The sequence below is a fragment of the Cervus canadensis genome, chromosome 33, assembly GCF_019320065.1.
Source record: "Cervus canadensis isolate Bull #8, Minnesota chromosome 33, ASM1932006v1, whole genome shotgun sequence".
Lineage (NCBI taxonomy): Eukaryota > Metazoa > Chordata > Mammalia > Artiodactyla > Cervidae > Cervus > Cervus canadensis.
In genome coordinates, this window is record NC_057418.1 from 16,818,900 (window position 1) to 16,840,850 (window position 21,951).

The window sequence follows — 21,951 nt, forward strand, 5'->3', positions numbered from 1 at the left end:
GAGGCCGAGTTTACCTTTTAGCTTATGGCATGTATTATTTAGTATATTAATGGCTCGACCTCTAAAAGCTTTAGAAATTCATTTGGAGTATATAGGTTGAAAAATTGATTATAAAATTTATGAGAACCAGCTTTCTTGAGAGAGCTGGACCCTTAACATTTGTTATCCTTTAATTCCTAAACGTTATTCTTCACCCACATTTTCATTTGGCACAAATGTAAGAAAAACCTAAAGAGAATTGAGGAGGTGCTACGCTCCTTCGTGTTTGTAAAGATACACACCTTCCTTACCTGGCTAGTCCTGGGCAAATAAGTGTTGTTCACTCTTCTGGGTTTTAAGGCAACAGGCTCCACAGCCTGGCAGAGGCTCAGACGGAGCAGAAGGGGATTGGAGCGTGGGGCAGGAATGCAACCATTCTGGTCAGGCCAGTTGGGGAGGGACTCCTCTCCCCACGATTCCCATACTGTTTGGCCCTCTTTTAAAATTTGACTCCAGCAAAGCACACTCTCCAGCCGAGGGGTACACACATCTTTGTGACTTCAGGAAACATGCACGGTTGGCTTGTGAACCTTAACTACCTTTGGAGGACATGCTGAGCCAGCAGGAAATGGAAGTGACATCCGCTTCTACACATGGGGACGATGGAGGGTCACAGGCAGGTAAAGAACATACAATGGCCCTGAAACTTTTGCGCGTTGGTTGTAGAAAGGAAACCTCGGCAGGACTCATTAAGCCAAAAATTAGTGTAAAAATGACTGAGCAACAGATTCTAAATCATTTTGTCTCTTGGTTGACCTTGGAATTTTTTGCAAACCATTTTCTTGTAAAAATATTATGAAAGAAGTTAGTTTACAGTATTTTGGAAACAGGATTTGCTCTGCTTGCTAGTGCTGTAGACCTTCCAGGGCAGAACAGAATTGCTGTCAGCCCTTGAGCCTAATACCCAACCTGGCACTTCACGCATGCTTGTTGATACGGTTGGATTAGAGTCTGTATCTAATGACACTCTGAAAATTATCCATCACTTGTCTATGATGCCAGGAGATTTGTCCCAAAGTGTTTGTTGTATGGAAATCATAAGGGGATAGAAATCTACACGCCGCCCCCCCACCCCCAACCCCCAGGCTATAAATGGGTTAATCAGCTAAAACCGTGGTGTGGTGCTATTCCAAAGCTCCAAGGCTGAGTAATGAATTGGCATGAGTGGCCATCCTGTGTTTGCTTCATCTGGCCATTCCTCTCTCGATTTGTTCGCTGACTCACTTGTCATTTATTGCATGTCTGCTGGTGCTGAATTCCATGATAGGCTGTTGAGAAACAGACAAATAAAGCAAGACCTGCGTTAGTGGCTTTTGAACAATGACTCAGTGCCAGCTGCTGAGGAGTGTGATAGTGGCGAGTCCTAGGGGTGGTGGGGCCATGGACTAGGAGGGACTCATTTCTGGACTTTGACTCTTCCTTGGAGAATCAGGGGATGTTTCCCAGAGGAAGCACCTGCGAGATGGCAGAGGAGAGTGTGGAAGGCAGGGGTTCCAGGCTGAAGGGAAAGTGTGTGTCAGGGCATAGGCATGTTGGGTGAATTATGTGGTCAGATGCCGTTTCTGTATTTATTAATGAGCCTCCTCTGTCGCTGCCAATCGCCTCAGCCGTGGCCAGCTTGAAGCTCCGGAAACAGCCTGTGTACAGGCTCTTTCCTATGCCTGGATCCCTTCCCTGGCTCTTGGCTAGCCCCTTTGACTATAATTGGGCGATGGATTAAATTGCACCTTTTCCGAGATGCTCGTCCTGACTACCCGTCTGAAGTAGATTCGTCCTGTTATTCCTACCATCCATCGTGTTGCTTGCTTCAGCTTACTTGTCACAATGCTGATTGCTTGTTTACTTTCTTGCTGAGAGGTCCCCAGACTGTCATCTCCACCAGGGCATTTCATGTTTACTGGTGTGTCCATAGTGCTTTGCCCAACGCCTGACCCGTAGGGGTGATAGATCCTTGTGGATGAGGGAATGAATGGATGAAGGAATGAATGAAAAGGCCTCACTTGAAAACCAAAGACATTCTTTTTTTTTTTTTTTTTTAGTTTGATTGTCCTTTTATTTTTTAAACATTTTAAAATGTATTTATTTTTAATTGAAGGATGATTGCTTTACAATATCATGTTGATTTCTGCCATACATAAATATGAATCAGCCATGGGTATACATATGTCCCCTCCCTCTTGAACCTTCCTCCCACCTTCCACCTCATCCGACCCCTCTAGGTTGTCTCAGAGTCCCCTGAGTCATACAACAAATTCCCACTGGCTGTCTGTTTACATATGGTAATATATGTTTGCATATGGTAATACATGCTACTCTCTCAGTTCATCCCACCTTCTCTTTCCCCCCGTTGTGTCCACAAGCCTGTTCTCTACGTCTGCGTCTCCACTGCTGCCCTGTAGATAGGTTCATCAGTACCATCTTTCTAGATTCCATAGATATGCGTTAGTACACAATATTTGTTCTCTTTCTGACTTACTTCACTCTGTATGATAGACTCTAGGTTCATCAAACACATTCTTAATGGACTTGTAATTCCAGTTTATGCCTTGAAGTTTGAGGTAATTCTTACCTAGGCACTTAGTATCTCAGTGAAGAATTTTGTTCAAGACCTTTGGGTGTTACCTTGAGGTAAAAGAAAGTGGGAGTTTACTCTGGATCTTAGAAGTGAGTGAGGTCGCTCAGTCGTGTCCGACTCTCTGCAACCCCATGGACTGTAGCCTACCAGGCTCCTCCGTCCATGGGATTCTCCAGGCAAGAATACTGGAGTGGGTTGCCATTTCCTTCTCCAGGAACTTAGAAGGAGTGACATTAAAAAAAAATCTAAGGATTCTTTAAATTGAATATGCAAGGGTGAGATAAATTCTATTCAGAATGCCTAAGTTATAAACAAGAGAAATTTATGAATTTGAAGAAAGCTGAATGAACTGCATCATTAAGTCATTCTTTATAGTCATTTTATAAAATTATTTATTATAATGCATTTCTATTTGTACTGCTTAGTTCTCTGACTTGTCCTGATAATTTTGGTGATTTATTCTTATCTGTGCTCTGAAATCTTATTTTTATAATTAATATCATTATTATTATTTAAACCCTTATGTAAGTCAGTGATGTTCTCATGTTGATAATTATTCTTTTTATTTCATACGGTATTAACATAACATTCCCCATCTGTGGACTCACTTTCATTGCCATTTCCCTCCACTTTTTCTTCAGTTCTTAGAGTCCGTAAAATGTCTTCATTTCCAGTTCATTTTACCCACACTCATATTTTTCTTATACACGTCACATATAGCACAAGATATTTTCCCTGACATATCGTTAGCAGATTATTTTCGTCATATTGGAAGATTATGCAGCAGCATTTATTTTGTAAGTTCTATAGTGGTGGCAGGTGGAAACTGTTACGTGAAATGGCACGTTGAGGAAAGGAAAATCCTAAAGTGAATTGCTTCAATGGTTATGATTGTTTTCCCCATTTGTTCTCCTCCAAATGAGAGTGCCCCTGCAGATATGTTAATCCCAAGGGGCGGCAGACAGGACTTCTCGGCTTTAGTCAGTGGCTGGGTGATTGGCACCTCCTGATATGTTTCATTATTGATATCTCTTTCCCTGGCTTCTGATTCCAGCCTTTTGTTCCCTTCTTGGAGAAATGGGGAAAAATACATTTATATACTATTTTGAAAGTAAGATTTTGGTTATCCTTCTTTGTGAAGGCAACGTCTTATTTACCTGTTCGTTTCATTCATTCATCCAGTAAATGTTTACTGCCCACGTACTCTGTACCAGGCACTGTGGTGGTCACTAGGCACTAAAAAATGACTTACGATTACCAACATTGAAATTATTTTACAGTGTTTCAGGAGAGGATAATGTGAAAGAAGTCTTATGTCAGCAGAGAAATATTTTGTGGTCTGCCTGGTAAATTTTTTTTTCTTTCCCAAAATTGCTACTGGCTAGAAAATGATGATGGCTTGCACTTCTGACAGTGCTGCTAATGTTGGGTTTCTGTGCCTGGGCCCTTTGTGCGGTGCAGACAAGAGGCGTTTGGAGACGCTTAATTTCACCGGAACGCTGCACCTGTTGCTGGCTAATCTTGCATACGAAATCCAGAACCTCGAGTCACTTGCTTTCATTTCCTTTTCCTGCCCCCTCTTTCCGGCGTGGAGGGACTCAGTTTAGTAACTCAGATGAAGAGTAACCATCTTGTTCCTTTGGGGCTATGGTTTTAATGCCCTGGGGAGTGGAATTGTAGGGGGGCCTTTTGAAATTCTCTTGCAGAGACGCTCACCTCAATTGACTGGCCTCAAGATTCTGCAGCTTGTGTTTATGCCAGTTTGGGACTGCGATGGGGGTGGAGCCGGCTACCTGATACCTGGGACCTAACTGCTGTTGAGGAACATGCATTTCCTTTTGGTTTCATACGGTTTTTGGCTGTGACTTTGAGGAAGAGAGGAAGTATTATATATAGTATTATTTACCCTCAGAGAAACAACTTTGAAACCTCTGGGCTTCATGATGATTCAGGCAGTGCTGTTGACAGCCAGTGAGCTGCTTCTCGAAGGCCCACGATGGGATGGGAGGAAATACTTGGGGGCAAGGAGTTAGTTCTGAGGTTCAGAACACCCACGGCATGAATTTGGTGTCATGAATGGAGAAGGAAATGGCAACCCACTCCAGTATTCTTGACCCGCGAATCCCATGAGCAGAGGAGCCTGGCAGGCTATATAGTCCATGTGGTCGCAAAGAGTTGGACACAACTGAACGAGTAACACTAACTTGGTGTTATGAAACCCTAGTTACCCCATTTTTCAAAGAGAGGCTGAGATACTGACACAGCTTAACCTGTAAGAATTTTGCAGGCATCCATGAAAATAAATGTGAAAGGACTCTGAAGTTCAGAGGTCCCTAAAATTGGTCACTTTTTACTGACCAAATTACAGACTGATGTTCCAATAGAAACATGGGTCGTTCCAACCCTCTACTGAATTGGCAGCCTCGGGGAAGTTATTTTTAGTGTCACGTTCCTCATTTAAAACCAGGTTTGTTCTATTGGCTGCATTTTAAAATCTTTTTATAGATAGACGGATTTACTCATGAACATTCTCTGGAGGAGAGAGATTTTATGGAAAGTGGAACTTTGTGTGAAGTGGCGCATAAGTGGTTCCAACCTGCAAACTGTGGAAGGACTTGCTTCCTGTCAGGGGCAGCCCTGGAATACGGGCCTGGCTTTCTTCTCCTCTTCTTTCTGGATCGCTGTTTTCTCTTTTGAACCTTCTGGTATTGTTTCCGAGCTCCACCCTCCCTGTTCTCTGTCACTCCTTAGATAGTTTAATCATAGGCTGTTTGTGCATTTCTTGCCTCTGTCGTGTTCACTCCCACCTTCTTTGGCAGCCCCTGCCCTCTCCTTTCCCCTTTTGCAAGCCCCAGCCTGTGTTGGGGCTGATCCCTGAGGGAGTGACAGCGGGCACCACACATTCTCTCTGCAGTTGCCTCACTTTGCCGGCCCTGGGAACTAGTTCTCGTCTGCACCGCATGGAACAGAGTAGGTGCTAAGTCAACAAATCAATTAGCTGACCGACTCCCATGGGCCCAAGGCTCAGGGATCTTGTTTATAAGTCCCATGGCTCATAAGTTCTGGGCTGACAACCATCACTTGCATTCTCTGTTCCTCACCTGGTTATTGGACTTCCCAGGTGGTGCTAGTGGTAAAGAAAGAATCTGCTGGCCAATGCAGGAGACAGAAGAGACCCAGGTTCGATTCCTGGGTTGGGAAGATCCCCTGGAGAAGGAAATGGCAACCCTCTCCAGTATTCTTGCCTGGAGAATCCCTTGGACAGAGGAGCCTGGAAGGCTGTAGTCCATAGTGTCACAAAGAGTTGGACATGACTGAAGCGCCGTATCATGCACCTGGATATCTCTTGGCAGCTTCATCATCCTAGAAATCCTGAAACGGATTTAAAATACCCAAGGTCAGTTCTTTGGCATTGGTTCTGCCTCATCATTACCTGGATCCTTCATTTTCTCCCCACTCCCAGCCCTCAGTAGGTGATTATGTTTCATTCCCACATGGGAGTGGGGTGGGTGTGCCATGAGTAGGCAGGACTATCTTTGTGTGGTATCAGCTGCAGGCTGAATATACAGATGACTCATGCAAGTTAATACCCATGTCTAATGAGTGGCCAACAGCTTCAGATTTGCATAAGGGCCTAAGAGCTCCACAGGAAACACTGAATTGAGATTGTCACTGCAGGTGACCAAAGGAAAAAGTGTTGTGAATGACATGTCCAGCTTTATAGGGTGTTGTGCCCTATGGGAGTGAGAAATGGAGTATTTCCTGATGTGTGAATAAACTAAGATGTCACAGTCTTCAGTGATTCCAGCCCTCAAGGGCAACTAAGAAGGAGAAGAATACCTGTGATCCAGTGGCTGCAGCCACTCCCTCTGGTGAGCACTGAGAAAAAAAAAAAAACACAAAAAACGTGGGATACTGGCCCCAGGTAGCTGAGATGCATATGAAAGGAATGATTTCAGTGAGCCCAGACTCTTGCATCTTCCCATACATAGAAAAGCACTAAATTCCTTAACTTGAGATAACCTCGTTTTCTTTAATTTCTTTAACTTGTTATTCAGACTACCTGCCCTTTGTTGCAAGCATCTGTATAACCTGACTCCTTCCCCTGTATCCTCGGAGCAGTTCTCTCAGGGTCACTTGAGATGCTGTCTCCTGGCCTTGAAGTCCAAAAATTCCCGCCAAATATAACAACTCTCAACTTTTAGGTTGTGACTGTTTTTTAAGTCACCAGGATACTTAAGTCACCTCTCCCACCAGATGTTTTTATAGCTAACAATGAAGAATAATCCCCATGCTTCTTTTTTTCATACTTTTCCATGAAGCTTGAGGGTTCTGGAACCTTTTAGAACCTGGAGAAGTTTTCCTCACAGACAGCAGATGTACTTCAAGAAAACTCACTGGCTGATCTTTGCTCCACAGCCCAGCAGGTTGCCAGTGATATTGCCTCTATCTTTACAGCACTTTTATTTCCAAATGTATCCTTCTTTTTTACATTCCTGAAAGCACCCTTCTCCCTTGGTCCCAGTTCCCTGATCCCTTTCTGCAATGCTGTGGTCTGCCCCAGAGCAGAGTCTTCCCCAGAATTGCTATTTTTTATTTTGCTCATGTCATAGACTGTGGTACCTCCTTTCTGCATCAGATGGCCTTGTTGTGGAAGCTCTGTGGGTGTGAGAGATGCCCAGGTTCCTCTCACTATCCTGGTTCATTCTTACTTTTGTTCTGCTGTCTTCCACATCAGCTTGTGTCTCTTCTTTCAGTAAATGCTCTTTTACTAAGTCCTTACAACATTTCAGGCTCCATGCTAAAGGATGACAATACAAAGGTAAATGAAAAATGACAATGTTTATTTTTTGCCTGATTGATAGAACATGTAGAAAATTCAGGAAAATTACTCCCTTCCTCTTTCTTGTTTGGTAATGTTTTAAAAGTCCTCTTTTAAAGCATCTGGGTTTTATTCGTCTCTTTTCATGTCTCCTTAAATACCCGTTCCTGCTCCCTGAAGAACCCTGGTGATAACCTTCCTTCCTTCTGCTGGAGTGAGGTGTTTGCCACATGAGTGGCTGTCCCAGGAATCCCTGTCTGAAGCAGCAGGCACTACCGGATTCTACCAGGGCCCTGGCAGAGTGGATCCTGGCTTTTACAGAGTGGTGGCCTCACTCGGTGTCCATGCAGTGTTGGCCTGTTCTACCATGACTGCTGTCAGCCACATATGCCTCACCTCGGTCGGATCATAGCAGTTGTCACTTCTGTTTGGAAGTAACTTAACACTGCCAGTGAAAATCCTGCCACGTGTGCGTACACACAGTCACACACACAGTCTGCTGTGAGACGAAGACAGCCCTGGGAGGGAACCCTCCTCCCCTCTCTTGGTGTAGGGAGAAGTAGGTATATACCGACCACTTCTCTCTACCCCCATCATTGTGGGATTCAGTGGTACTATTCTTTATCTCTCACTCTCACTGCGTTTGTGCACTTTTCCTGAGATAATTGTAAGAAAGGTTATCATTTTATTTTCAAATACAGTATCTAGGAACTTTTGCCATTCTGTGTGTCTGACTATTTGCACATTAGAAAATAAAACCAAAATAATTAAAATGTGATTTCTTTCCTCTTTCTTTGGTGTCTGCATCAGAGATAAGTCTCTATGTGGTTGGGGATAAATTCTGAGCTCTTTGGTGGTGGGGATTTTTGTTTAGCTCTCTCTAACATGATTTTGCTGGTTATAATGTCATTCACTTCCATTAATATACTAATATGGAAACAAGACATGGTTTCAGCTTTTATTTATATCTTTGTGCTTTGGAAAAACAATCTCATGAGAACTCACTCAGCCCATTAAATACCATCTTTGACGTTGCTTTTTTGGGTTTGCTTGTTTTTAGAAAAGTTTTTCTGGCTTTCACCCTTTGTATTTGGAACAGTAGCATAGCAAGTATTTTTAGACATGTGTTGTTAAAATCATGTGAAAAATCCTTTTCATGTCAACATATGGGATTTTACTAGTAATCTTTAATGTGATCAAGAACTAAGGTAGAATTTCCTAGCTAGAAAAGAATGAGTTAAAAAAAAATTTCCCATATTCCTTTGATGGTTGGAGAAGCTACATTCTATATTTTCAGTTTGATAAAAATATTCAAGAGACTGAATTAGATTGGCAGCATCTTGAGGACAGAGATTACACCTTTTTCACTTCTGTTTTCTTCTTGGGTGTAGCACTGTTATAGTCAAGAGGGTTGGCTTAGATGGTGGCTGCTGCTAAGTCGCTTCAGTTGTGTCCGACTCTGTGCAACCCCATAGATGGCAGCCCTCCAGGCTCCCCCGTCCCTGGGATTCTCCAGGCAAGAACACTGGAGAGGGTTGCCATTTCCTTCTCCAATGCATGAAAGTGAAAAGTGAAAGTGAATTCGCTCAGTCATGTCTGACTCTTAGCGACCCCATGGACTGCACCCTACAAGGCTCCTTCATCCATGGGATTTTCCAGGCAAGAGTACTGGAGTGGGTTGCCATTGAGCCTTGTAAACTATACCTCATAAGATTAGACTCCAACCTCTTTTTTTTTTTTTTTTTTGCATGGAAATCTTGAAGGATTTTGAAGCTAGAGAGCTGCAAGTAATTTACAAAGGTCACCCTGGAGACTCTGTGGGAGGGTTAATTTGAGTGAAGAGAGCCTGGAGGCAGAGGTAACACTGGAGGTGAAAGAGGATGTGGTGTGAAGGTGGGTGGGCGACACATGAAGCCACAGATTTCACTGGTAGAGGTCCACACTCTCATTTGCAGTTATAATAGCTAAAAGAACTCTGAAAACGAGAAGGTTTTTGTAATTCACTTGATAGTAAAACCTGAGCTTGACCTGAGCTCATTTTTTGGGCAAAATTTGACCAGAAGTGTTGGGATGCTTTTAAAATCTTTCCTTATCCCACTTACCTCCTAAAACAAACATATTTACTGCAGAAGTATTAGTGTATTTGATTGGGGGAAATTACCCTACATCTCGCCGTTTTTGTTTTGTGTGCTGTGCTAAGTCAATTCAGTCGTGTCTGACTCTGTGCGATCCTATGGGCTGTAGCCTTCCAGGTTCCCCTGTTCATGGGATTCTCCAGGTATGATTACTGAAGTGGGTTGCCATTTCCTTCTCCAGGGGATCTTCCTGACCCAGGGATGGTACCCGTGTCTCTTATGTCTCCTGCACTGGCAGGCAGGTTCTTTACCACTAGCTCCTCCAGCAGAATGCATAGCCTATGTAACTTCTCAAGTGGGAAAAGCTCTGATTTGGCAGCTCCTCTATGTTCTAAGGGCTTCCCTGGTGGCTCAGATGGTAAAGCATCTGCCTGTGATGTAGGAGACCTGAGTTCGATCCCTGGGTTGGGAAGATTCCCTGGAGAAGGAAATGGCTACCCACTCCAGTATTCTTGCCTGGAAAATCCCATGGACAGAGGAGCCTGGTAGGCTACAGTCCGTGGGGTCACAAAGAGTTGGACATGACTGAGTGACTTCACTTCACTTCACTATGTTTTAAGGGTTCTGGACAAGGAATTGAGAAACTCAGTTTGACCTGTGTTTACAAGATGAGGCTGATAAGACTCTCAGATTAGCTGTGAAGAGAATTGTGGAGGAAATAAGCATCTCTAGACTGGAACACTCAATGGTTAATAATGCAACTACCTCGTCAACATGAAAGAAAATAGGACTTTTGGTGGGGGATCAGAAACATTCATTAGAGAGTGAATGAAAGGATGTATTTATGAAGTGTTGCTTGTGTGCAGGCCCTGGGGTTCAGTCATGAAACAGAGAAAGGGAACCACTGGAGACATTTAAATAAGATCTGTGGAGTAGTTCATTGTATTGCATCAGTGCTGATTTTCTGGTTTTGACAGAACTGCTCTGGTTCTGTAAGATGGTAACATTTGGGGAAGCTGAATGAAGGGACTCTGAAAACCCTGTACAATTTTTTACAACTTTTTGGGTAAATCTAAAATTATTTCAAGTTATTAAAACTGAGGAAATAGTTGCTCTAGCCAACCTTAGATAGCAAGACGTGGTATCATCCATGCTCCCTTTAAGCAGAGAATATCTGTTAGCAGGAGTATGGTTTTCTTAGAGATTTTGAACTCTGAAAATGCAGGTTAAGTAGACTTCCAGGTTTCTGTCTTGCCTCAATTTTTTCTTTCTTTTTTTTTTTTCTAAAGCTGGCCTTGTTTTCGCAGAAGATTAATTGAAAAATGTTTGATCCAAGATAAAGCCTTGATCCTAGCTTACATGCATACAGAAGAGTTACAACATGAAACCAACTGTGTCTGGACAGTTCATGGAAGTGTTGTCACTTGCGTTCCCTCACTTTTCATCTCCCTTGTGTTGGGGGGTGTGGTTTATTTCTGGCTTTTGTCTGCTGCTCTGCAGGCTTAGGTGTAGGTTCATTGGTTTGCACGGAAAGTTGTAATAAGATGTTCAAAACCCAGAGGTTTGCAGATTACAGAGAGAATGAAGAAAATGCCTGCCTTTAATGGTCAAGGTTGGCTGACTTGGGCTTGGCTGTGCTGGTGTGCCCAGCGTGGGTCTCTCTGGTGGGAGGAGGGTTTGTCTGAAGGCCTCAGCTTCGCCGTCTCCCTTCCACACCACCTTCTGTGGTTTCAGCTGATGCGTTCTGTAATTCTCTCTGCATTCTGCTCTTTTCCTTCCTTTTGGGTGAGAGTAGGCCTAGGCTGGCAGCCAGGAGCCACTGAGCTATAATAGAGCTAGTGGTATGTACACAATTTGATTACTGCTGTCAACACGAGATTGAATAAGAAAGTGCATACCCTAGATAGATACTTGGGACATAAATGGTCTATTGATTTCATGAGAACTAGAAATGAGGCCACTGTGTAATCTAGCAGAAGAAAGGGTCAGTGGGTAGACGTTACAGAACAGTTTGTAAAAGTGCCCTTCTTTTAGACTTTTTTTTGGAAGAACTTTCAGATAACCTTGATAAACTGATTGTTGCTTCTAATTTTCTTCACCAAGTATTTAAGAAACTCCAATGTAGCCTTTGTACTTGTTTTCGTTCAATGGTTTGCCTTTCCTGTGTAAAATCTGGTTTAGAAATTGTACTGGGTGATATAAGCCGTACTTGCTCGTGAACTCTGATGACATTTCCACTTAGCTTAATATGACTGTTTTAGAAATTTCCCACAATGGAAAGTTCTGTTTGACATAGGAAAGTTCAGCGGTCAGTTTCATAGTCAGCTGTATGCCAAGAAATAACGAAAACAATGGATTACATAGTGCAGCCTTGGGACATGGAAAATTTCTTAGAAGATGAATGAATCATATTATTAAACATCTTGTGGGGCTTGAGGCCTTATATTGAAAAACAGGGGAAAAAGTTGTTATTTTTTTAAAGCTTGTAGCCTTTTCGTATTTTCCTTCTTGTGTTTTGTGTAGACTTTATTCTTTTTAATTTTTTAAGGCATTAAAAATAATTTAAAATAGAGTGTTTTAGGAATAAAATAATTCACTTCATTGTACATGAATTTTTTCAAACATCAAAAATCTGAAAAAAATGAACATCTCTTTGAATGAGATTGAGTTAGATTAGATAAACACTTCAAATTAGAAAATGTGATAATCCCTCAAGTTAGATTGGATTATATTTTTTTAATTTTGGATTAGATAATCTCTTTGAATTTTATTGGCTAATCCCTTTGAGTTAGAATAATTACTATCCTTCTCTTAATATCACATTTTTTAGAGAAAAGGGGAAAACATTGGTAGTGTCTAGAATCCTGGCTTGTTCCTCTTGGCGTCCTTAAAATTTTGTAATAACCTTAATCTTAAATCAAATCTTGTCTAAAATTTCTTCCTATAAATAATTATGATTATTCACTTATAAAAGGCTGCTTTAATTGAGACTGTTTCTATTTAGGAAGAAGACAAATACAGAAAGACATGTGGAAACAACTGATTTAGAATTTAATTTTCTTGTAAGTTTTCATAAGCAGCCCTTGGGTAGGGGAAGATAAGCCAACTGCTTTAGCAGCCTCTTGCTTAGAGATATAATCTGAACACCAGCAGTATTTAGCTGGCGTGTTAAACCAGATTAAAATGTTGAAATACATTTTTGTATTTGGGCTTTGACAACCACCAGGGAAATGTATATCAAGCCATGATGATATATCACTTCATACCCACTAGGGTGGCTATAATAAAAACAAAAAACAAAAAACAAAAACTAGATAACAATAGGTGTTGGTGACGATGGAGAGAATTTTATCCTTCATGTACTGCTAGTGAGGGAATGGAAGATGGTACAGCCACTTTGGAAAACTGGCAGTTCTTACAAAGGTTAACCGTAGAATTCCTATTATATGATCAAGCAATGCTACTTCTGGGTATTTATACTCAATAGAAATGAAAACTTATGTTGATATAATGATTTGTACCAGAATGCTTATAGCAGCATTATTCATGTTAGCTGAAAGGTAAAGACAACCCAAATGTCCGCCAATTGATAAGTGAATCAATAAAATGTAGGATATTCATACAAGGAAGATTATTCAGCTGTAAAACAAAATGATATGCTGACATACTACAGCATGAATGAAACTTTGAAAACATTATGCTAAGTAAAACAAGTCGGTCATAAAGGACTACATATTCTATGATTTCATTTATGTGAAATGCTCAGGAGAGGCACATCTATAGTGATTGAAATTAGATTTTCATGGTTGACTAGAATTGGGGTGGGGGGGTGCAGACAGAGGATGGAGAATGAGTGCTTTTTGGGGTGATGAAAATGTTCCAAAATTGATTGTGTGATGGATGTGTAACTCTGTGAATATACTAATAACCACTGAATTATATACTTTAAATGTGTTAATTGCATGCTATGTGCATTATATCTCAATAAAGCTATTACCAAAAAAAAATCAGGCTTTGACCATGTGACCTAATCCTTAGCATTGTGCTTTTCTCTCTCTCCTCACCACAATCCCACGAGACAGGTGAGGTCTCTACTCACAGCTTACAGATTTGGATATTGAGGCTTAGAGAGGGTGTTTTGCCAGGCATATGGTTTCTAGTCTAGAAGATACAGAGATAGGGAAGAGGAGAGTGGGGACTGACTGTACCTCAGCCAGTAGCAGGAAGAGAGATGTCTTCTGATTTCAGTCTGTGTGTATCCTGACAAGAGAACCTAAATTATGAAAATCTTTGCTTATACGTCGAAAGTTTCTGTTTCGAAGCAGGAGAGGAAATAAGAGTTAAACAGGAATAAAGAAGCCCATGAGGCAATATGGGTCATGAATTTCCTTGCTGTTGTATGTGTGTGGATGACATCTGTATGTTGTTGTTGTTGCGTTGCCAAGTTGTGTCCAGCTCTTTTGCAACCCCATGGACTGAAGCCCATCAGGCTCCTCTGTCCATGGGATTTTCTGGGCAAGTATAGTAGAGAGGGGTGGCATTTTCTTCTCCCTGGGGTCTTCCCGACGCAGGGATTGAAACTGTGACTCCTGCATTGATTCTTTACCACTGAGCCACCTAACATCTGTGTTAAGTGATAATAAAAGAGCGAGGCAAATACACAAGATAGAACAGGCTGGAAAATATGAGTCAAAACTGTTACCTCTGATCTTGTGATTCTGTATGGTTGAAGGTATTTTTTTCCATAATAGCAATCTCTAAGGAATTAAGAACAAATTCTTTTGAGTTCCATTTTTCCCAAGGTGTATATGCATATTGAAGTAAAATAAAAGTTGAATTTATGCTTTGAAGTAGAGTTAATATATAACCAAACTCTTCAGCCCAGTTGCATACCCAGGGCAAACGCCTCTATTTATATACATGTGGGTAAGGAGGTGGGTGGAGGTGTCCTTATCAGCTGACGCTGTCAAAAACAGGAAGCAAAGTTATAATCTCTTTGTAGTGGATCAGAAACATTCAAAGGCCCTCAGTTGTGACAATTAAAAGAACAGTGACAGAAAATGACCTAAGGAGTTTTCACAAAGTGCGAAGTGTAACATCCTGTCTGGTATTTAGAGGAGATTCAGTTAAGTTTTAGTCAGATCCTCTCATGGGAAAAATAAAAGCCACCCCGAAACAGGACATCCCAGTGTGCAGTTCGCAGGCTGCTTTTGTTAAAATCCACTTCCTCTGCATCTTTTTCCTCGTCACTTAAGCAAATGTAGGTGATGAGCGGCCCGGTGGCCACCGCGTTTCGTTGGAAAAAGTACAGATTTGATGTGCTAGGACACGTAGCTCGCCCGTCTGGCAAGCATTTACCAGGTAAGTCTGTCAGCTTGCCTGCCTCCCTGCCCTCCCTCCCGTGAGGTTTTGAAGAGGATGTCAGCAAAGACAGGGCTCAGCCACTTACTGAAGCCAGTGTGTTAACGTAACTGAGCTGTTGGAGGCAGGACCAAGCCGGGGATGGGAGCGCCCTGGCATGTTCCTCCTGGTGTCGCATCTGTTGTGGAGTCTGAGGAGTTGAGACCAGCATTGTGGGGTTTCCTCTTTTCCTCAGAATGCGATGATTTTCCAGTTCTTGGCTTCTTAGGAAAAAAAAGTACACAAGGAACCATATATTTGTTGTGACAGACGTGCTTCATGTATTTTCAAACTAGCTTATTATGTGTTGACTATTTTCTGTCCTATAGAGAAAGTTTCCTTTTTGCTGTTGTGTAGTGATAGTGTTGATTGTACTTGATTTACTGTGCTGACTAAAAATGTATTTTACTTTTAAAACGGTTCAGAGCTGATTAAGGGGAGAATCAGACATTGTACTTTTGGGCGGATTGTAAATGGAGGGGTTTTGTGTTTAGGCAGTCTTGTACAGAAGAACTCAGACGCGGAACTTCATGTTAGATGCACTTTTCTGCCGCTGGAGTTTACTTCCAGGGGGACCTAGTTTTTCTCATTGGTTCTGATGTCCATAACTTGTTTGATCTATATATTCATGTCCTGGTCAAATAAGCTTTCTGAGAAAAAAAAAAACAAACCAAAACTTAAGTGATGTGTAATATTTGACCTTACGTATCATGCTTGAATGTTGTTAGCATGGAATAACTTTTAGACTGGTTAGAATTTTTTAAAAAATGGTTTTCTTTCTTTTGGAATTACTCTTTCCCTCTCAAGTTTTCCCTCCTAACTCCATGTGAATGTGGTGGTAAATGCTGGTAGGCATCCTCTCCCTGGAGTGAATTCTCAACTAGAATGATTGGAGCAGCCCATGTTTTCTTAGCAAATTTGGCTTCTTGGTCAAGTGTAATAAGAGATCAGCATGCTATAATTCACTTTGTTGGCTGTTACTTTTCTCTCTTATTTAAAGAACCATGTGGTCTCAACAGAAAATTAAAATATCTGTCAGAAACCTGAATTAAAACCTCAGGTACAAGAGCAGCATTGCAGCTTGTAGCCTTTCAAATATATCTCTTGACTTTCACTTAATTCTCTTCCTTTTCTCAGCATGAATAATCTTCATTGTCTGCTAGTTTGTGCCGTAATGTCTTGCTACCAAGGGTCTCAGAAATAGGAAGATAATTAGAAGAAAAAATTCAGATAAAGCATTTTTTCCTACTCTGTGATCAGTCCAAAGGCTTAAGGACAGTAGAAAGCATTTTTTAAAAAAATATATTTTAGGGCACATTATTTTAATAAAAATAGAATATTAGTGTGTATATGGTTTGTAAGGGCCTAGGTGCTTTTCTTATTGGCTGTTATTAATTTATTATTTTCTTATATATAGAGGATAGCTTTCTTTAGTGATTTTGTTGTAAATAAAGGTATAAAAAAAGTACATGTTTATGGATGGCATACTCCATTGCAATATGTGGCTATTTTTGATCTTCAAGCAGTCTCCATAATAGATTAAACTTTGGGGGAATCTTTTATTTACAGACCTCAAGTAAGGTGGAAAGAGTGAAACTGTAAGTGTTTTGCATTAAACTGTTGACGTTACTGGGGTTGAGGTTTCAAATGACTTTTGCAGAACCTAAAGGGAGTAATAAAACAAGTAATAAAATGGAATAAATTGAAATATGTTTGTTGAAAATAAGCCTTTCAGTGTTATTTTTGAAAATGCCCATCCTTTTGCCCTGTGTTGTTTTCTAAAATGTGGAACTCTAATTTAGTGCGTTTGCCTCTCAGTAAGTTGAAATCTGATTATCTGTATCTATCTCTGGTATAGAATCATTACATTTTAAAATATTTCCTTTTCTTTTTCTTAATCTTGATGTCTGTGTACACAAATGCCTAAATGTTAACAAATAATCTAATTGAAGGAGAATAAGTTTAAAAAGAAAAGGCTTGAAGGTGTGAAATAAAAATTATTGGAGTTGTAGGCATCTACCAACGCACTGATGCTTTAGGTCTGCTCAGGAAGCCACTTCTGGGAGGCCTCGCTCTTGCCATCCTTCCTCTTTCTCTTCAGGCTGACAGAACCCTGTGTCAGTTGTTTCCTTTTTAGATGAATGGGTTCACACGTCCTCAACCTTGGCTGCACATTAGAGTCACCAGCGTGCTGGAGCCCCACACTTGGAATCTTGACGTAATCAGACTGAGGCCTTGACTCTGTAACTGTTCAAAAGCTGTCCAAGTGATTCTGACAGGGATTCAAGATGGAAGCGTATGGAGGAGTGTTACGGTTCCCTGTTAGACTGAAAGCTCCAGAAGAAGGGCAAGAAGGAAGCTTATGCTGTCCTTCCACACTCAGCCCATGCCTGTCAGCAGGGGAGTCTCAGGTTCTGCTTCTGGATTGGATGGATGAACAAATTCCTCTGAGCTGGAGGAGGCTATGTGAGGACCAGACCTCCTGGTTTCTGGTTTGAGCTGATGGAGAGGAGTGTGTTCCATGAGACTCCGGTCTGTCTGAAGATGGCTGTCATTGGGAAGAAGCTCTTGGAAGAGCTCACTGGGGAATAGGCCAGCTCGGGGTGCACTGAACAGACCACTCTGAAGAGACAGAGCTCCTAGATGGTAGTGTCTTCGTGAAGCAAGGCAAGTGGAGAACTTCGGAGTAAGGATTTCATCAGGGGCGGAGGTGCCTGTGTCTGAATATGGAGGTGGGGCTCGCTGTGGACACTACAGGGAGGTTGCCCCAGAGGTTCTGGGCGCCAGGGTTAGTTTGAAAGGAAGAGGTGTGATTATCTTTGCCAGGAATTAGTGGCTGCCTGACCCACCCATTGTATGAATATAAAGACTGTATGAGTATTTAGTGGTCAGAGTGCAGGGAGGTTTGTCTGAGGGAGTTTCTCAGGGCTTGTGAAATTTTAGCTGATCTTAATGTTTATAAAGAAAATGAGTTAGTGGTTAGGGAGAGCAGGTGGAATGTAATTTGTTGAGGCTTGAGAGAAAAATAATCGTTCATTTGGGTGAAGGGTAGATGGAATGAGTTGTTTGGAACTGAAGAATTTTGGGGGGGAAATGAGAAGTGTAATTAACATGGTAATGAGTTGTTTGAGGGAGGGGACCCGGGTCTCAGTTGCCTGTGCCATCCATGTGTAAGTCACTGAACTTCTGAGACGGGTCCCCAATCAGTAGCATCCCCCAGGTGATTTTGGTCATGAATAATTAGGTAACATGTTCTAAAGCACCTTGCAAGCTGTAATAACAGTTCCAGGTAAATAAAAGGAAGAGTAAGTTCTGTAAAAATTATAAAAATATAGTCAGTTGATAATAAACTTTGCCTGCTATCTACAGTATAGGAATGGAAAATCAAATATTGTGTGTTGGTATGGCACTTATAATGTATTTAAGCTTAAAATGGTACTTAAAATGTATTTAAGCTGACGCTGTGCACTCTGTCATCTTTTTGGTTGTGGTTTTCCTTGGCATTACTTGAAAGGCATGATTATGACACGGGTCCTGGTTTCATGTTTCACTACAGTTCTTTGACCCTAGTTAGAGGGTACCAGGTGCTTCCTCTCTAATTGTTGGCAAATTTAGGATTTGGTTGGAGGGCCACTGATAGACTGGTGTGAGAATTAGGTGGGATTTGGGCTTGGTGACTCCTTCCCCGCTGCCCCAATATTTTGACCTTGATTTGAACAGTTCAATGAACTGGCAGCTCAAGTAGTTTTTTCCCACTGAACTAGAACTCTCATTGTTTGGCAGAGGAAGATGAGTCATAGCCCAGTCCTACCATTGTGACAAAGTGAAATTTTAGTCCAGGGCTAAAGGAACACAGCTTAGAAACTTTCTGTCTAAACCAGAAAGTATTGAAACTTGGATTGTGAGCTGGATGGGAATTAGTGTGGCCCTCTCTGTGGGGTTACCCTCAAGTTAATGAAGCATTGGCAGATGGTAAAGAATTTGCCTGCAGGCAGCAGGAGACCTGGGTTCGCTCCCTGGGTCGGGAAGATCCCCTGGAGAAGGAAATGGCAACCCTCTCCAGTGTTCTTGCCTGGAGAATCCCATGGACAGAGGAGCCTGGCAGGCTATAGTCCATGGGGTCACAAAGACTTGGACACAATTGAGTGACTTTCACTTTCTCACTTTCTATATTGAAGTACATTTTTGATCCTAAATCTCATTTTTAGTGGTATATTTAAATAGTCAGGTCCCTTAAAAAATTCAGTGCAGAATTAAAATTATGCAGAGTGGCAAATTTCCAATTCCTCTCTCCCTCCATATCATTGTTATGTTTAGTTTGTCCTGCCACAACTGTTTTTTTGTGATTATAAAATGTATACTTTTAGGTCTAAATTCCCACAAGCACAGTTTTTCTTTTTAAACTGAAGTTGAAACCATCTGGCCATAGTGTATCCCATTTAAAAAATATTAACAATAATGACCTGTGTACATATAATTTAGTTCATTTGGGTAATTTCTGTGGCAAATATGCTTTTACTATTAAACTGCCATTTATAAAAGGGAGAGAGATGAAAACTAGTATATATTTGTTTGGACTTGCATTGTGTGCGTTTGCGTGTGAAATTAAACTCTGCATATATTTTTTTGGCTCTTTGGACAAATTCTTCAATGAATTGCCTTTTTATATGTTGCTTCCCCCCTGCCCCCAACCCCACCCCCATGGTGTTTGAATCTCTGACTTTTAAACCTCTACTGATTTCAAAGGAAATTAATGCAAAATGGCAGATTTTGAATGACTTACTTGAATTTTGGGTTTTAAGATGCTTAACTTCCAACCGAAAAGACAACCTGACTTCTGGGTCTCTGGGACAGAAGTTTGTGTCTTTGGACTTGGGTTCTGTGTTTTCTTGTTCTCTTTCAGCTGTGGAAGCTGTCATCATCCGAATCTGTGCTGAGACTGGTAATTATTTAGGAGCCCTCAAGACTGGTAATTATTTAGGTGCCTTCACTATTTTATTACATTTTCACATCCTGATAACGTATTTTCATAGTGATGGTGAATCCCAGGATTATTTTTAGAATAGCCCATGTTCTGTGTAATTTGTGGAACATGTTAGAGTTATCAGAAAGGATCTGGACTTGGAATTGCATGGTTGAATCCCAGCTATGTTGCATCCCGAGTCTTAGTTTCCTGTTTTGCAAAATGGAGATAGTGGAGCTGTTCTAAGTCTTTAAAAGTGTATGCATGAAAAGACTTCCCTGGTGACTCAGTGGTAAAGAATCCGCCTGCCAATACAAGAGACATGGGTTCGATCCCTGATCTGGGAAGATCCCACGTGCCTCCGAGCAACTAAACCTGTGCCCCCAGCTACTGAGCCTGTGCTCTCGAGCCTGGGAGCCACAACTACTGAAGCCTGTGAGCCCTAGAGCCCATGGCCTGCAAAAGGAGAAGCCACTGCAATTGAAGCAGAAATGCTGCAACTAGAGAGTAACCCCATTCACTGAAACAAGAGAAAAGCCCACGCAGCAGTGAAGACCCAAAAATAAAAATATATAATGAAAAAATTTTTAAACAGTGTATGCATGTAAGATCCCTTGCACATTACTTGGTAAATCGCAGGAAAGATTATAGTAGAGCTTTTTTAAGTTAATGGAAAAAAATACATTTTAGATGCTAAATGAGGATAATATTGGCTTCAGTGAGGCCCCACATGCACCATCATACTGAAAATTTACCAGTTTTTTCTCATCCTTCGATCAAGATCTGTTAGTGATTTTTCACCTCAAAGCATCAAAGCTGTAATTCTCTGCTGGGCTTATTTAACCACAGATCCAGTACGTGGCAAGAAATTTCAAGCTATACAGGGTGGCAAACGGCCTGCAGTTGCTTGGAGAGTATCTGTGGCAGGATGCCTGAAATGTTTTGCTAGTTTCAAAGTTCACTTTCATTTGCTCAGAAAGATTTGTATTGTTTGCAGGCAAGCAAGGAAGGGAACGGGTACACAGCTTCCCACAGGAGTCTATGCTGTGTGATCTGTTTGCCTTTTGGTGCCTTATAGAAAAAGCTTCGTACAGTCTGTAGCGAGGACTGATTCTCCAAATAGAGGAAAACTGTCATGATGGTCTGGAAGCGTGGTAGATTTCAGTTTAATGCCATTGATTGGGATACTGTTAGAGGCTGGGCTCCACTGCAGTTTTAAGATAGGTATCTTGCACAAAGTCTTCGAGGTCACTTGCATATCATCAGTGGGAGTGCCTCATCTGATAGCTGTGCACATGACCTTCTGAGAAACAGCTCCTCCTGACACACCAATGCAGACTTCTGGCCCAGCCCTCTGGCCCCCAGCTAGGTACCTGCTGCCATAGCGAGTCTCCAGGCTTTTGACTTGGCCTGTTTTCTTGTTTGACTCCTGGATTCTTTGCTTTTAATTTCTGCTTTGACTTTTAGGCATTAACTCTCTTTTTGGTGTTAGAAGCTCCTGGATTGTGTTTGATGGAAGAAATGTATTTCCCTATCAGATGCATTTTCTCCCTAGATAACCCTGACCTACCCATGCAGTCTGGTATCTGACAGTACTCTAATAACTGTTTAGTTAATTGTTAACAAATATTTATTGTCGAACTCTGAATAACTAGTATTATAGCAGGCAAAGGAAAATTAAAGTTTGTGTGTGTTTGCAGGTCCACTGATTTATGGGACATTTGGAGAAAGGAAAAAAATCGTGAAATGAAATACTTACTATATTTTATCCCTGACCATGTGGATTCTTTAAAGACTACATTCCATCTTTACTCACATGCATTTAAAAAATCATGGTGGATTTCATCGTAATGGACTTTAAGCTTAGAAGTTATGGATATTTTGCAAGTGGGTCGAGAAAGCTGTTCTCATTTTCCTCTGTGTCCCACTGGATCCTTCTTATCCATCCAGCTACTTCCTATCCATTTCTTCTGCTGTTACAAGAAAAATCTTATGCTTTATGTTGAGAATTTGTCTGTGCTTGAATTAACTGAGCACTCTTAAAAAATGTCCTGTGTATTTACTGAATTTGTTGCTA

General features: G+C 41.4%; 1 protein-coding gene across 7 annotated transcripts in view; it reads left to right on the plus strand.

Moving 5' to 3' along the window:
• UTRN (utrophin) overlaps positions 1–21,951 on the plus strand; it is a 538,889-nt gene that overhangs the window by 44,979 nt on the left and 471,959 nt on the right. The window contains exon 1 of one of the 7 annotated variants that reach the window (XM_043457452.1): positions 358–659. The exons of 3 other annotated variants lie outside the window; for them this stretch is intronic. In XM_043457452.1, coding sequence (XP_043313387.1) covers positions 590–659 — 70 coding nt within the window. In that variant the 5' untranslated portion in view covers positions 358–589. Of the gene's footprint in view, positions 1–357; positions 660–14,516; positions 14,873–21,951 lie in introns of those variants that run through there. 3 more of the 7 variants (XM_043457453.1, XM_043457446.1, XM_043457447.1) reach the window with 3 other exon arrangements.